Source organism: Lasioglossum baleicum, chromosome 1, assembly GCF_051020765.1.
Source record: "Lasioglossum baleicum chromosome 1, iyLasBale1, whole genome shotgun sequence".
NCBI classification, from domain to species: Eukaryota; Metazoa; Arthropoda; class Insecta; order Hymenoptera; family Halictidae; genus Lasioglossum; species Lasioglossum baleicum.
In genome coordinates this window covers 16313723-16330481 of record NC_134929.1, presented here as the reverse complement: position 1 = coordinate 16330481, position 16759 = coordinate 16313723, and the positions used below count along the sequence as shown (strand labels likewise).

The following is a 16759-nucleotide window of genomic DNA, read 5'->3' as shown; positions in this document are numbered from 1 at the left end:
AACATTCGAGATACACGATGATCGATAGTAACAGGACTTTATCGCATTAGGCGTCCGTTAATAATTCGACAACCGATCAGAGATAATAAATAGCCAGTCTCTTTTCGATTCGGAAGACTATATCTCGAATGATCGAGACGGTAGAGCGTGTTGGCCTTGAACACGTTCGACCGTTAAACCCGGAAGAATCTGGAATGTGGTTCTTCTTTTTCTACGTTTCTTTCGACTACCGTTACCATTTTGGCGAGCAACTACTTTCCAACAGCAATGGCCGCGGTTTCGTTCGAACATTATAAACAGCTGGCTCCCACAGCTTTGCAAATACAAAGTGTTCGGGGTATGCAATACGTAAAAATTGCTAGCATGTATGTACTCTTCTCAAACGAATAATTAGCACCCCTCTCCAATTTATATATGTTGTAAGAATTTTATATTTTTCGAGGTCAGAGAACAAATATATTTTACGGACCGTTTCGTTTGCAAAATAAACTTTCACATCGACGTGAACAAATGCTACAATCTGTACTTGAATTTTGCAAAACTATTCCCAGAAATTAGTATGCAATCGTTCATCTTAATTTGAATACCTAATTACCCTTCTTTACATCGGCAGTGATCAAGAAAGTATACATATTGTAATAGACGATCTTTATGCAGAATAATATGAATTCTGTTGAATTATACAAAATATGAAAAATGTGATACACAAACGACGCAAATGCGGAAAGGCTGAAGAAACAATGCGATCTATACGAATAAATACTTTCTCCCAATGAAAATACAAACGGACACACAATCTCGAAAATCAAATGTACAAGCGACGCGCAAATTCACTCGCCACAAGTCTCCCGGATTGACTTAGTCATCCGGAATATTTCTTCACGCGATAAAAAGCGAATGGTCGGTTCTGCGACTCGGATTCAACATTATCATCGCGACTGATGCGAGGAATCGACCGATCGTTGTTCGCTGAGAAGAGCGGATATCAGCCAACGCGGATAGAAAAACAACAAAAAAAAGCATTATGGCGGAGGGAGGTTGTCTGATAATTCGAGGTCAGTCAATTTGTATGTCGGACGATGGCAATCGGACTCTTCGCAGTTGAAGTCTTACATTTGCTGTTATCACGCCTCGATTGCTCGGCAAATTCGTGATCGGAAATCATTTCCACGTGATTGTTAATGAATGAATATTAAAGGAAAAACTACGAACGAGGTAAAGAGAGAGAGAGAGAGAGAGAGAGAGAGAGAGAGAGAGGGGGTGGGAACTGGGCTGATCCACTTGAACGTAAGGCATATCGTCATAAGCACGTCGAATACACGCTAAAACATGCAGAGATATGGAAATCAGGAAGAAAAACGTTCGTTTCACGTGACGATAACGTGCACGGGTGCGTAATAACCGCGACTCATACGAGTTCCGCGCTCGCGCGACCTACAATGTACGTGTGCGACGCGTGAGTCGCAGAATCGATCAGCTAAACGGTTTCCTCCTACTTTCGTATACACGAAACACGCCAGTGTTTCTGTTTACGTCCTCTGATTGCTTCGAGAGATAGCAACGATTGAGAATTTCCTTCCCTTATTCGAGGATGTATTCTGGCAAGGTTTCCAGGAATTTTTTCGGGGAAACTATTGGACCTTCTGCATCGACATATTTCACACGTATTTATTAGTAGTTGAAGAATATATGCGATTTTTTAAAAGTAATAATAATAAAAATTACAGGAGTTACATATATTTTTATGGAGCACGTTTCGAGAGACATCAGTCCAGGGTTGCACGAATTTTTAGGAATTTTTTCCGGAGAAACTATTGGACCTCCTGCGTCGAGATTTTTCACACGTATTTATTGCTAGTTGAAGAACATATGCGAATTTTTAAAAATAAAAATAGTCAAAATTACAGGAGTTATATATTTTTTAATGGAGCACGTATCGAGAGACTTGGGAACACAGTTGCACGAATTTTCAGGAATTTTTTCCGGAGAAACTATTGGATCTTGTGCATCGACATTTTTTACACGTATTTATTGGTAGTTGAAGAACATATGCGAATTTTTAAAAATAAAAATAGTCAAAATTACAGGAGTTATATATTTTTTAATGGAGCACGTATCGAGAGACTTGGGAACACAGTTGCACGAATTTTCAGGAATTATTTCCGGAGAAACTATTGGATCTTGTGCATCGACATTTTTTACACGTATTTATTGGTAGTTGAAGAACATACGCGATTTTTTAAACGTGAAAACAATCAAAATTACAGGAGTTATATATTTTTTTATGGAGCACGTTTCGAGAGACATGGGTAAAATTCCGGTCTGCCTACTATACTGTTCAGAAATAAAAAATGAAGTAAAATATTTTCCTAGGGTGACAATTTTGTCCCCGAGTTTAAAAAAAATGCAAATCATGTTTTGTATTAGCAGAAAAGCTACCAAGGCCATAGAGAAACAACGAATCTTTTGAGGCAAGAATTTAGTCTCTGGTAGAGCCTCATCGTTGATAAGCAAAATGATATTAGCTTGCAGAAAAAGACGTTCACACGCGTCGTCCTCCAAGACTTGACCCAACGATCATTCGACGCGTAATAAGTGTCTATTCAATTCTAACAATAAGTGTCCTATCGATCAGAAGTATACTGCTCTCGATGGGCACCTGCGGTGTATACGCGACATTCGCGAGGCTCGTTTCTAATTTATAGTATTCGAAGCGTCCGCGTTGCGCAAGGATGGTTCTCATGGCTGCCCTTTGCGCGGATTCCACGTGGGACGAGCACACGCTCGTCGTTCGACGAAACATGTTAACGTATAAACGTGACGTTGGGGCTGAAGGACTTCGAAGCCTGACTCTCCCTCCGTTCCTCTCGGAGAGGCGGCCTGACCCTCTCCGTCCGACAGTAATTTCGAGAATTTCCGGCTTACGTTAACTATTAATTAACCGCGATCAAGTGAACGACACGCGGTGACTACGTGAAATTCCGCGCGTGTGAACAACAACCGAAGCGACTTCGAGACAAAGGGACCGACCGAATCAGTTTATGCTCGGGCACAAAGGGAGGCAATTCAGCAAGGACGGTGGCTAAAAAAATTCCGCCGGTTATTTCATTGAGAAAGAAAGACCCTGCAATTGCCCGTATAAGTACACAAGTGAATGATGATGATTATGCGGGAGAGGCGCGAAGATGTTGGATTTTTGTGGGGGTCAGCGAAGACATTGGGAATTGTACTGATTAACAATTGGATTTCAAATTGCCACGATACAATCCTGATACAGTGATGGAATCACGTAATTTAATTACACGTATAAATAGTATTTGAATTACATTGTAATTGCATTACGTAATTAGAACCTTCCAGCTAATTTAATTCCTAATTACGTGAATCATGAGTGTAATCGAAATATAATGTAATTGAAATATAATATAATTTCACCTCCTATTCTTCTTATGTATAATTCATAATCGCATTGTATTTTGTAAGTGTATTTCAATTGCAAAAGCGAATTACATTGCGATTTAACTGAATAAGAGATCAGAATTACAAATTACATAGTAATTTAATTGAATAAGAGACCAGAATTAGAAATTACATAGTAATTTAATTGAATAAGAGACCAGAATTAAAAATTACAATGTAATTTCATTGTATGGAGCGATTGAATTTTGAATTACGAAATAACTGAAGACAATGTGATTGCATTACTTTGTAACACTATAATTCGTGAACTAATTCAATTGTAATTCAACACAACCTTGAATACAGTAGAAAATGACGGAACAACTAGGACAGAATTGAGGGGAGAAAGTTACCCTTTCTCTGCCACTACCGGCCAGTGGTGTCGTAAAAGGGGAGACTAGAGTGGGGACACAAGTCTTACAATTAATCTGGCGACTCGGGTGTGATCCGTAGGTCAGCTTGAGAGATTGTGCCGATTAATTAATAAATAAGAAATTGATCTGCAATTGCATGATGCAAAAGAATAGTTATATCACCGACCATCAGATGATCTGGAAAAATTGAATCACTATGATGTAATATAATTTTATGTAAACCAGCAGGAATGATCGCGTAACACGGTCAACACGAGGCGATGTCTCGTTTTTTGTAAATTTCATGGAATCGTATAATTACCTTTATACAGGGTGAGTCACCTAACGTTGCCACCTCAAATATCTTTGTTGTTTTTAAAGATACGTCAAATGTCTGAAGGACAAAGTTGAATGGTAAAATGGACTCATACGATACAAAAAAAAATCTTTGTTTTTATGTAATTTTTTTTAGAGATATGAAGGTCACCCACATTTTTTTAAATGGAATGTCCTATTTTTTATACGATAGATGGATAGAGTATCAAATTCTGAGTATAAAAGTGTTGCCCTTCGTATGTCCCAAACCTAATAGTTAACGAGATATTATCCAAAGAAAAAAGAAAATTGTTTCGATAATATCTCGTTAACTATTAGATTTAGGAAATATGGAGGTCAACACTTCTATACTCAGAATTTGATACTTCGATATTCTTCCATATTTTGGTATAAAAAATATAGTATTCCATTTAAAAAAAACGAAGTCGACCTTCAAATCTCCGAAACGCTTCCACCTGTAAAAAAAAATTAATACACTGCATAATGTACCCGTTCGGACCATGCAACTTCTGTGTATAAAACTTTTTCGTGCAACGCATACTTTGGAAGTTATTATAGGTGTGCAAATTGCGTGGACTACCCTGTACATATAATGTTGTAGAATATGTTTTATGACATTGACACTGTTGCCATTATTTCATCTGTTGATAATCTGAAATATTTTCAATGGACTTTCTAGACACCGAAGGTCTGCCGATCTTAGATACCAGAAGAATCTTAGTTATTTCTACGCGATCTCAGAGTATATCAAATCATTTTTATGGTCTAGAAAGCCGAGCGAATGTTGAATGTTATTTATCAAGCACTTCCTCTCGGACGCGCGCTCTCTTCCTCGTGCTTCGTGAAAAGAGCAACGTTAAAAAACACCGTTACAGAAAACCCACGCATTAAATCTCTCTCATTCTTTCCTCTCTAAGAGGATCCCTCTGGGCGAATCGGCGACGACGAATCCGAACTTTCTAGTCCGCGATGTCCCTTCATTCGAAAGGATAGAATCGCTTTCCTCCTTTTAAGCCTTTTAAATCAAAACTCGATACTTTCTAATAGTCGACCCGTTTCCATATCTCTAATAACCGCTTTCATACCACCTGTCCAGTATCGCACGTTCAATTAGAACTCGATTGACTGGCTGAACGTAAATCTGGATGAATAAAGTGATCTTCGAGCTTCTATAATCGTCGATCACTATACAAGGGAGTCACCTAACCTTGCCACCTCAAATATCTTTGTTGTTTTTAAAGATACGTCAAATGTCTGAAGGACAAAGTTGAATGGTAAAATGGGGCTCATACGATACCAAAAAAAATTGTTGTTTTTATGGAATTTCTTTCAGAGATATGGAGGACACCTTCATTTTTTAATGGAATTTCCTATTTTTTATACCATAGTTCGATAGAGTATCAAATTCTGAGTACATATAAAAGTGTTGACCTTCATATGTCCTAAATCTAATAGTTAACGAGATATTATCGAAACAATTTTCTTTTTTCTTTGGAGAAAATTAGAATTAGAATTTGATAGTGCCGGAAGTTCGACAGTTCTTTTGAAAAGAATTCAGAAAAATCGGAAGAATATGGCGGGCACCATCGTGACTAGAGCCGCGGCGCGAAACAATAATATCGGATTGAATCTGGCATCGGATTGGAGAAGCATAAGCATCCGCCTTTAAAGTCGTCCTTCGTGTTTTCTCAGGCGCAGTGGCGTAACGAGCACAGAGGCGCCACAGAGCCACGTGTCTGTATTATGCAAAACCGACGCGACTTCCACGAATAATGCCAGCACTAAGAATAATTCTGCGAGAGAGCGAATGGTTCGCGGTGTCTCTCTGGTCTAACTGTTTCGAATGTGCTCCTATACATACATCTATCGATATACATAGAGGATATTGCACGTATGAAACCGCGTGCAGCGACGAGTCGCAATCACCATTGCGGTCTTTTATGGTTCTCCTGAGTAAATTGGTTGCTGCGATGAAAATAGATCGACGAGAGTCGGGCTCATCGATTTCGATGAAGCGTTACGCGTCGCTGACTCCGGCACACAAAGAACACAGCAAAGATTATTGAAGAAAATTCTAGCGGAAAATGAGTCACGCTACTGGTTACGAGCCGGTTTCTGGGATGGCGTAACGAAACAGGATACCCATTTTCTTCTTAAATACTGTTTCGCTCAGCCGTGCAACTGCACCTCTATTTTTAAACCGAATTATAGATCCTTTCCGATATTTATACTACTTCGAACATGGATCTGTCACACGAACGTCACTTTGCTGTTCTTTATGAAGGACGCGCAATTTTGTTTCCGTGATCCTCGAATGTCGATTGGGAGCCTCGGAAACTCCACGACAGTTCAACGACGTGCGATGATGACGCTTTAATGATTTTGCCCTGCCAGTTTCTTCGCGAATTGCATAACATGAAACGGTGAAAGATTGGTAACATGTATGACTGTTCTATTGTTTTCAATGTATCGGAATTATTAAACGCTGAAATAAATTTTTATTTGAGGTCAACTTTTTAAAACGAAGTCGTGAAGTAAACAGTCTTTTATTCTCCGTAAAAAAATTTTTAAAAATTATCTGTATGGCAAATATTTTATTTTAGATATTGCCAAGCAAACCTCGCTCTCTTACTAGTGATAACTTTTTTTTTTTATAGAACATATCGGGGAAACAAATTCTAACAAGGGAAGGACCCCAAGTGTCCGACTTCGATTTTGATAATTTTTTGTGAGATGATGCTATATGGATCCCTAATTATGCATGTAAAATATTAGGTGTAGTTATTGAATACTTTCAAAGATATGAACAATTGAAGTTTCACGCAACCTGCTTGCACGGCTAATGGAACTTCGAAAACTATGAAACTTTAATTGTTTATATCTTCAAAACTATTGAGTAACTACACCTAATATTTTGCATAAATAATTAGGGATCCATATACCATCGTCTCACAAAAAATTATCAAAATCGAAGTCGCACACTTGGGGTCCTTCCCTTGTAAGCGACTTGGTGCGTCGAATGTTCCGGAGTCGAATTACGTTCTGCCGTTTCACCTATTTCTCACGTAACGAAGAAAGTGGTGCTTACCCGTGGCGAGAGAGGCTCTCGGTGGCAGGCTGCACGGACGTGGTGACAGACATGTTGTTGTTTTGATGGGTTACAACTGAAACAGAGGAGGAACAGCTATTTAGTTATCGGTGACGCAAATCGATTCGAACGAGGACAGGTGATAGAGGAATCCCCGGAACGGATCTGCTTGGTAAACAAGATACTTGCCGGGAATTCCGTGGTTAATCACGGATTCTGAAAACGGGAAATACGAGCCGTTGCCAAATCCATTAACTCCACAAAATAAAAGAGAAAATTTATGGTGTACATTCATTTTATAAAGTTCTTCCAGTATTTGAAACGTCCAGTATTCGCCTCGGCCACGGTCTTTTTTTTGTCGATATTTCCAAGTTCGAGGTTAACGAGCGTTTACGAGGCGACGCAGTTTCAATGGACACGATACCAGAATGTTGATTTATTGGCGAAACGTCGGCAAATTGTTCGATGCGGGCCATTGTGCAGCGGCGAGGACGTACCGGCGCCGGGTAGACAAACCGCGAAGGACACCCGCGATAAGTTTCACCGTGGATCTCACCTTGGCACGAAACGAACACTTTTACTTTCCCCGTGGAGAAGAAAGCCCCGACACGATCGCTGGACACGCTCTGAATCTTTTATTTCGAATAATACGCGCGACCGTCGTTGTAACCGATTGTGCAATCGTGAGAGCCTGCACAGGTAGTTCCTTAATCAGTTGGATACCTCGATAAATGCGTCGTCAGGCTCGTTTCTTTTTACAATTAAGATTACAATCCACCGGTGATTTACCGATCCTCTGAAGTATAGACGGAGACAGAGCATAGCCAGGTTTAGCATGGAACAGAACCTACATCCACTTTTAAATTCTAAACTCTGTTTTCTGTCTATACCAGGGGGTCCCAACGGGGGTCCGGGTGGTCGATAGAAGTTTCCAAAGGGTCTATAGTGTTCCAGGGGTCTATTGGGGGTCGATGATAAATTTTTCTGTTTTAAAATTTCATTTAATTTTTGAGGAACGTAATTATTATTGATATAATAAAAATAATTTCATAAGAAATGATTGTATAGATATCTTTAGTGGAGAACATATTATTACAATAGGAGCTGCACAAAGTCTAAATAAAATCAATCGTGTCATTTTTATAAGGGAACATGTACCAGTTACTTTTAAGGCTCGGTAGGTTTAGTGTTAATATGTATAAATTAAACTAATTGATATCTGTAAAATTAAAAATGCGGTTCCGATCGCTGGCAGAAGGTTCAATGAATTCATAGTATAGTAGTATTCTCTTATCAAGAGACCAGTTAAGAGGTTAATTGCATTATTTGAGTGGTAGGAGCCGAGTGACCTAAATAATTCCTGCCGTTAGCTGCCGGGTAATTTACGAGCCGAGCGGCACGGATTATTTAGACCACGGCAGTCGCATGACCTAAATGATTCTTGCCGCGAGAGTCGTAAGCCATTTTGTTATTAGCGGCAGGAATCATTGGAGCACCAAGTTCGACTTGTGTAAGCAGATGTACTCACTGTTTCGATCACAATATACATCGGAATCCAGTTATTTCTCAAAATATGTCTGACGTAAGTAAACAAATATTCGGAGTACACTATTTTTAGGACGAACGAACTTCAAAATAAACCATTCTGATATAACTGTTGCTTATCTAATATTATTAGACCTCGTGGCCTCGTTATGTATCAAATATGCGGAACACGAACGGCCTATATATTATATTGTGATTGATTACATGCCAAATATATTCGCAGATGCCTGTTTTAGAAACCGGGCTATTATTAGGAATTGTGGGAGATTATTTTGAGAATTGGTTAACACTAAACATATTACCGCCGGTGTTCTACATTTTCTATTTTACAATGATTGAAAATCTAAAGGTTTTTTTTACATTATTTTTATAATAGAATACACGTCACTTTTGATGGTGGGTAGGTTTAGTGTTAATACTCACGAAGCAATGGAATATTTATAAGCTCCAATGCAATTGAAATGAATTTAACTTTTTATTGAAAATTATGTAAAATTTGCGCTCGGGCGTTGCAACGGTAATTATTCTCTTTCAGAAACATTCGCTCCAGTCTCAAGGAACTTTTTCGATCATTCGTCAAATTACTGAAGGTCTAGAACACTGCGATAAATATCGGACTGACCGTCACCAATCACACAAACTTTGTCACTGTCCGACTAATATTGATTTAATAGTATCGATATTTTAATGTCACTTCCTTATAACTCAACCTTCGTTCACATAAATTGCATGGAAAGCGTGCATTGACATTGAGAAACAATTATTCCATATATTTTGAACTCTTTCATTTTCATTTATGAGTGGCGGGCAATTGTGAAACACCCAGTATACAGAGACGAAAGGTAACATTGACCGCGAAACAGTCCAAGCTTTTTTTCGCCTCGAATGTTTATTTTGATGGGGAAAAAAACAACTATGAATGCGAATGAAGTGCCACATCGGCGACTATTATAAAACGGGAGAACCCCGTGTGTCGACACAGAAGGTCGTGAGAGAATGTCAAGGATTTCATCATTGACACATTGGCAATGCGCAGTTGATTTCATTATCAAGCAGCCACGCGAAAGCCTTGATTGTATTCTTAGAAAAGAAAATCAAGGTGAAAAACTGATACGCGATTTGAAACGGTATCTGACAAACTGTGGCGTATTAGTCTCTGTAAATTGATTTGCGCAATCGCGACGATGGAATGTTAATGGGGATTTCTATTTGAAGCCGGTGATTTCAGTTACACCGCAATAAAACCGAGACTTTCTAAGCATTATAGAAATGAAACGTTCTCGAACCTTGAGTTCATGTAATTACTTCGCCGAGAACGAAATACAGTTTTCCAAAGGAAACACAAGAAGCAGAACATACATTAAAAATTTTATTTAAACGTTATGAAACTCGTGCCAACATATTCGCGACATTTTTCTGATTGAAACGATACCAAACACGACACAGATTGACGCATGTATAGACAGCGGGGATTTTTTATGCATTCATGACAAAAATGAGTAGGTGTAATTCAAACCAGGAAAAAGATTAAAAGAGTTTAGCAATGCTGATATACTACTTTTAACGTATAAAAATGAGGAAAATAAATTTTCAGTTGTACTCCATCCCACAAGAGAACGGACTCGTTCTGCGCAGCCTTCTGAGCTGATTTAGATGGTGGGGTCACAGCGAGCCTATCATCTCTCACTCCACTACCCACTCCCCATTTTCTTGAACCAATTAGGGCGAAGATGCGCAGCGAAGAACGCAAACTGGTCGTTATGCAAGTACGTTCTCTAGTGGGATAGAGAATAGCTCCTATACAGCTTGCAATTGATGTATAAAAATTTTATTTTGCATAAATATCCGCAGTCTAGTCAAGTAGGCTAGTTCGATTATATTATTGGGTTGGCAAGAAATCAATTTTGATATTTTAAGGAGAAATAGAGCCCAATTTTTTTATTCAAGCAATGAACTTTAATGATATTTTCCCGTTTGTTCGATGATCTTTTGTAAAAAAGAATAAATAAGAAAATATTTTATTTATTAAAGTTCATCGTTTGAATAAAGACATTACTTTCTTGGCAACCCAATAATTTTATTCAAATAATATCTATGGTGTCACTAATGACCTTTGATGTTGAAGCAACATTAAATAAATAAATTTTTAAAAAAATACCTATGGTCAGTTACGGAACCTACGGTCTGGGATTAAGTCTCATTTGCATAATAAATCGTCTGTGTTATGATTGAACCGTTTATACGTGACATAAACATTCGAATAACGAAGAATTGAAAATTCTGTGTTTGTTGAAGACAGTGGCGAAAAGTTTCATCACTGTGTTTCGAATTTGTTATAAAATGGTGTTTTCGAACATCACGGTGGAAACTTTTGTTTCAGAGTTGCGAAACTAATCGAGCGAAGGTAAATGAAATCTGTTTCTAAAGCACGAAGGAAAGCGAACATGGAACAAAGGTAATTATTTCGTCAACTTGGCGGCAAGGCTCCGCAACGATGGAACAAGGAGCGTTTTCGCAATCGACTGCAACTGCATTGACAGTAATAAAAAGGAAGAGAAACTATTGGGTGCAATTCGAATTTTCACAATCGCGGGCAATCCCGCGGAACTTCATCGGCCCGAAGATAAATGCGGTTCCCATTAGTCGTCGACGACCTAATTACCTCGAGTACCGTTTGTATGCAGTACTCCACGATCGATGACCCCAACAGTTATTACCTAACACTGCCGTTTGCATTTACGAAACATTGATAACGTCGCTTGCAGACGACGTTCCGCGTCTCAACGCGCGCCAGTTGAACGTCGTTGACGATAAAGCGGTTTTCCTCATTCAATAGTACGTGCTATCCGAAGATACAAACTTTTTCCTTAAGGAAAACAAAAATGTAATTATTAGACTGCGGTTCTTTATGCAAAATATAAAAATGTTTTGCATAAAAATTGATTTCATCCCTCAACGATTTTGTTACATTGAAAACAACATTACATCACACAGTCTTGAATTTTTTTAATCTCTCTCTCTTACTGTTTTATATTTCACCCAATCAGTTTCTTCATAAATGCATAAAGATCCGCAGTATAGTAATTATATTGTTCAGCTGTGAAATTGTTTCACAGGTTACAGAAGTGGACTAAAATTTTTTTTAGGGACATTCGTTTTTCTTAGATCGTGCAGTTCCTGTTTTTCAAATCGAATATTTACTGTATTTGAAATATTCAAATCTGATGCTACAGACATTTATTTTTCGAAAGACTGAAACGAAACTGTGCACAAAAGCTGTCCGCTTGAAGAAAGAACAGCTTATCTCAAGCAGATTACTTTCCATTTAGTCATCCATTCAAAGACAACGGAAAAGCTGATTAACAGAATTAGTAGAACGCAGCGTATAAATGTTGAAATTGATGAGGAGATGTTAACGAAATGAAATTCGAAGGCGATATCTGAATAATTAAATGGGGATTGCGAGCTCTCATTTATGGATCTCGGTCGAATCGAAGTGAAAGGAAAATAGAACAAGGCGGTCACTAATAAAGGATAATCTTCTTTGTTCCGCTTCGAAAGACGTTAGCAATGCAATTATAAAAATAGTAGAGACCAAAGGCGACTGAGCTATTTTTAATGTGCACAAAACTGTACGAATATTCGTCTATAGTTCGCGGGTGACACACATTTCAATCTATACATAGAGGCGGCTCTTCATCGACTTGGCGATATGTACTCGTTTTTTATAGACTGTCCTTAAAAACTTTTACTGCGAAATAGAATTTTATTTTTGTAACGAAACCATCGATTCTGCAATGTTCACCTCACAATCGATTTCGAAACGACATTTCAATGAAATGGCTATATATATATATGTTTATATATATATATATAGATATATATATGTATATATATATAGAACAACATAATATATTATATATTTATTCAAACAATAAATATATTATTCGAATAAAAAATATGATACATATATATTTATTCAAACAATAAATATATTATACATATATTTATTCAAACAATAAACATATTATACATATATTTATTCAAACAATAAATATTTTATATATATATTTATTCAAACAATAAATATATTATACATATATTTATTCAAACAATAAATATATCATACATATGTATATTTATTCAAACAAAAAATATAATATATGTATATATATATATTTATTCAAACAATAAATATAATAAACTTTTTCAATTTTTAAATCAAATATTTATATGAAAGAAATATTGTAAATACCACACATGCTAGTTTTAAAATAGTTTAAACTATAAGAGTTGTACGTTCGACATTTCATCTATTTTATAGACGATAATAGTTTTTCCGATATAGCAGGTGTGCTCGTTCAGAAGTCCTGCTCGGTTTTATGTAGAATGTTCAATCGTGAATGAAATTTTCAATAGAACGTGAATGGGAGGCGGTCACGTGTGGACAAGTTACGCTCAAGACCGAAGGTATGACGTACGGTGGATGAATCTTTTATAGTATAACATCGATGACGTACTTCGCGCTGTCTCATTAAACAATACTCCGTCAACAGCCATTCAACAATTCTCTGGACCACTCTTTCGATCGATGGTAACCATTCAAGTATCTCAGGTTACCATAGTTGTCGAAGTAGGCTAACTTTCATTAATGTACTGGGTGTTTCGACTGAAATGTCGAAGTTGTGAAATTGTTATGACAATTTAATTAATAGACAGTGGATTCTATGCGTTTATGACAAAAATGAGTAGGTGCGATTTAAAACGTAGAAAACATTAGACGAATTTAAAAATGCTTTTATATCGTTTTCAACCCATTGGACATATGTATTAAGAGAGAAAATAAATTTCTATGTCACTCCGAATATTCGACTTATCAAAATTACTAATTAAAGAAGGCAATTTCTATCTGCAATTTCCAATCGATAGAGACAGTTTTTACTTCGCATAAAAAATGTAATAAACACAATACACGCACGCGATTGGGTTCAGAGGGGTCAGGATTTGCGAATCTTCGCACGAAAAAATTTGGAAAACAGGCCACGTGCGCACGCTGGCGCCATAAATCCCGCAAGCGGCAACCTCCCAGTAGACGCCAAAACTTAATCCAACACGGCTGCGAAGCCGCGAGTAAAAACCCGACTGCCGCTTTTGCACCTTTTACTCCCTTTCACGTGTCGAGCCTCTAAGATTAGCTCGAAATGCTTTCGCCTGTTTCGGGGCGTCAGTTTACGAGGGAACGGGGTTCGCGAACTGCTGGCAACTGTCCCGAGACGGTAGTCTGGGCCCACGTGATCCCTTATTTTTATTCCGACCACGTACGAGAATAGAAGAGCGTTAAGAAAGGAGTATGTTAGCAGCGGACACTATGCGCCCATGCACCAAAGTAGTCAGAGGTCGAGGCGTCAAACGGCGCGAGATCGATGACGTATAAATTCGTTGACCATTAGAATCAACAATACATACATACTTTTTGTTATTATCGAGGTACGAATATAGTTCGCATATCCCCAGTCCCGTGATTCATCGACATAGCGAAGAGACTTAGGCAACTGTGCTGCCAGACAGTGGCGCGTTACCCTATGGGCAACTTGGACAAATGCCCGGGGCCCCAAACACAAACCAAGATTCTAAGTTTTCCTCATAAAAAATTTCGAACTCAAAGGAACTAATTAATAATTTTGCGACAAAAAATGCCGAGAAGTAAATATTTAAATAAATATTGCATTTATGTATGCAGTAGATTTATAATCCTCTTTATATGTATATGTATATCAATATGTGTAATTGTTTACCAAATATTTTGTATCTTTATGTAAAAGGTTTTCATGGATGAAAAATTAATTTTACTTTTTATGCAATAATAAATATGTAAATGTTTTTGCAATTGTTTTATTTTTTCCAACGTGAAAGTTATTTAGTTGGGATTAGGGGCCCCGAAATTCTACTTTGCCCAAGGCCCCAACTGGTTCTAACGCGCCACTACTGCCAGACTACAGATATTTCGAGCCATAAAAAATTTCATAGTAATTTAATATTATTTTAAAATATTAAAATTAAAATTAATATTATTTTAAAATAATATTAAATTCTATATAAAAATTTTTTATAAATAACATTATCCCCTCAAATAATATTAATTATATAAAACTTCATAATAATTTTAAAATAATATTAAATTTTCTCCATGACATTTTTATAAATATGTATCGACATTCTCGAGGACTGACTATGCAAATCTAACTCTTTCCGAAATGAAAATATATGTATAAAATATAGCAAAATCATTTGTGGCAGTCTGGGTGTAACACGTTTCAAAATTTTTATAGGGGCATTACTTCGCGCGAAAATATAAGACGGGTAAGCAATAAAACCAGCTCGTGCAAACACTTATCGTATCTGTTTTCGCTTCCGTGCCAGTTAATTGCCCATACTCACCAAAATAGAACAATAGAGCTTTTCAACACGTTATTAACTTCGAAGAGCTCGAAATAATTTACACATTTACACGTTAAATTTGCTACGTTAACACGGGTTGTAATGATAACTATTCAAACACTAACAAATCGAATGAAATGAAATTTTCTGGTGAATCTGCAGAACCCACCCCCATCATTATCGCTTATTATAAATTTTTTTAATGTTTTGGGCGCAACGAATATGCGCCGAAAACATTTAAAAATTTATTATCAGCAAATACGATCGATAGAAGAAACATATTATCGTTTATTATTTTCAAATAAGAAAAAAGGCACAGCAATACTTGTTTATTCATTGTCAGATTGCAAACGGAACAACGTAGAAAAATATAAATGCAATGCATATTTGAAATAATAGTGTTAACTACGCGAGTTTCATGTATATTTGTGTAATCTTTGCGCACAAAATAGAGAGTACTTATATTAAGCGGACCTAATTCGCGACCATCTCCAATTCCAATGTATTTTAAGTGCACGCAATGCGTGCTCGCACTCGAAAGTGGAACACGAACGCGAAACTAGCGTGCTCGGTTCTCGATACAAATTATTTTACACGTGGTATTTACAAAGGAGTGCATATTCAACACGATCTATTCAAATCCATCTTGAAAAATCGAATAATTATATCAAGTCTATCTGTATCTGTATTTTAAAAATTATCTTACACCATTATAAATCATTAGACCGCGCATCTTTATGCAAAATAAAAATTGTCTGCATCGATTGCAAGAAATGGAAAATAAATTAAATGTTATTTCTTCCCATAATGATTTTAATAGAGGAGAGAAGTCATATACTGACATCATCAATGTTTAAAATTTCCCAACAATTTCGAATTTCATCTACTCAATTTTCCTATAAATGCATAAAGAAATATTTAAAAACAAAAAGAAGTTATGTCTACCATTTTTTACGTTCGACGGTAGCGAAAGTATCAGAGAATAATGTCTGTACACGATATAAGTAAAATTTCGGACCCGATGCGTTCGAGCAGGGTAAGTTTACTCGTCAAACAGAATTTGTATTTTACTAGGATAGTATAGTACGTGCGCCACTTGCAACTCGTCTCGAGTACGCACAGAGCTAACCCAAATGCGTAGCCCATGAGTAGCACTTCAACCCCGTCGTCAACCATGGTAGAGTATATGTTACCAATCCCGGAGGGCTTGAAACGAGGCCAACAACCCTCGAGGTCGTGGCGTTCTCTATCTCCCACAGGTTTCTGTCTCTCCTGGGACGCGGGGGTGAATTCGATATCGATCGACCTCGTCGACTGCTCTGGCACTATCACGCCGATGCGTGGCCGCGGCGAAAGCGGAATCGGGTCGTTACGCGTACGGGGCATGAACGGAAATATGAAAAATCGTATTTACCTCGCCGGGATTTGCGAGTTTCCGTGATCGGCCATAGATACCGTTGAGTTTCCCCATTTTTGCGCGTTATTTCCGATGTGCCATTTTCGGTAACGTGGCGCAAGCACTTCCACTATATTATAGTAT

General features: G+C 37.5%; 1 protein-coding gene across 1 annotated transcript in view; it reads right to left on the bottom strand.

The window, feature by feature from the left end:
• Pino (protein pinocchio) overlaps positions 1 to 16759 on the bottom strand; it is a 100975-nt gene that overhangs the window by 9307 nt on the left and 74909 nt on the right. The window contains exon 3 of the mRNA XM_076426420.1: positions 7237 to 7312. Within this exon, the coding sequence (XP_076282535.1) occupies positions 7237 to 7312 (76 nt within the window). The remainder of the gene's footprint in view (positions 1 to 7236; positions 7313 to 16759) is intronic.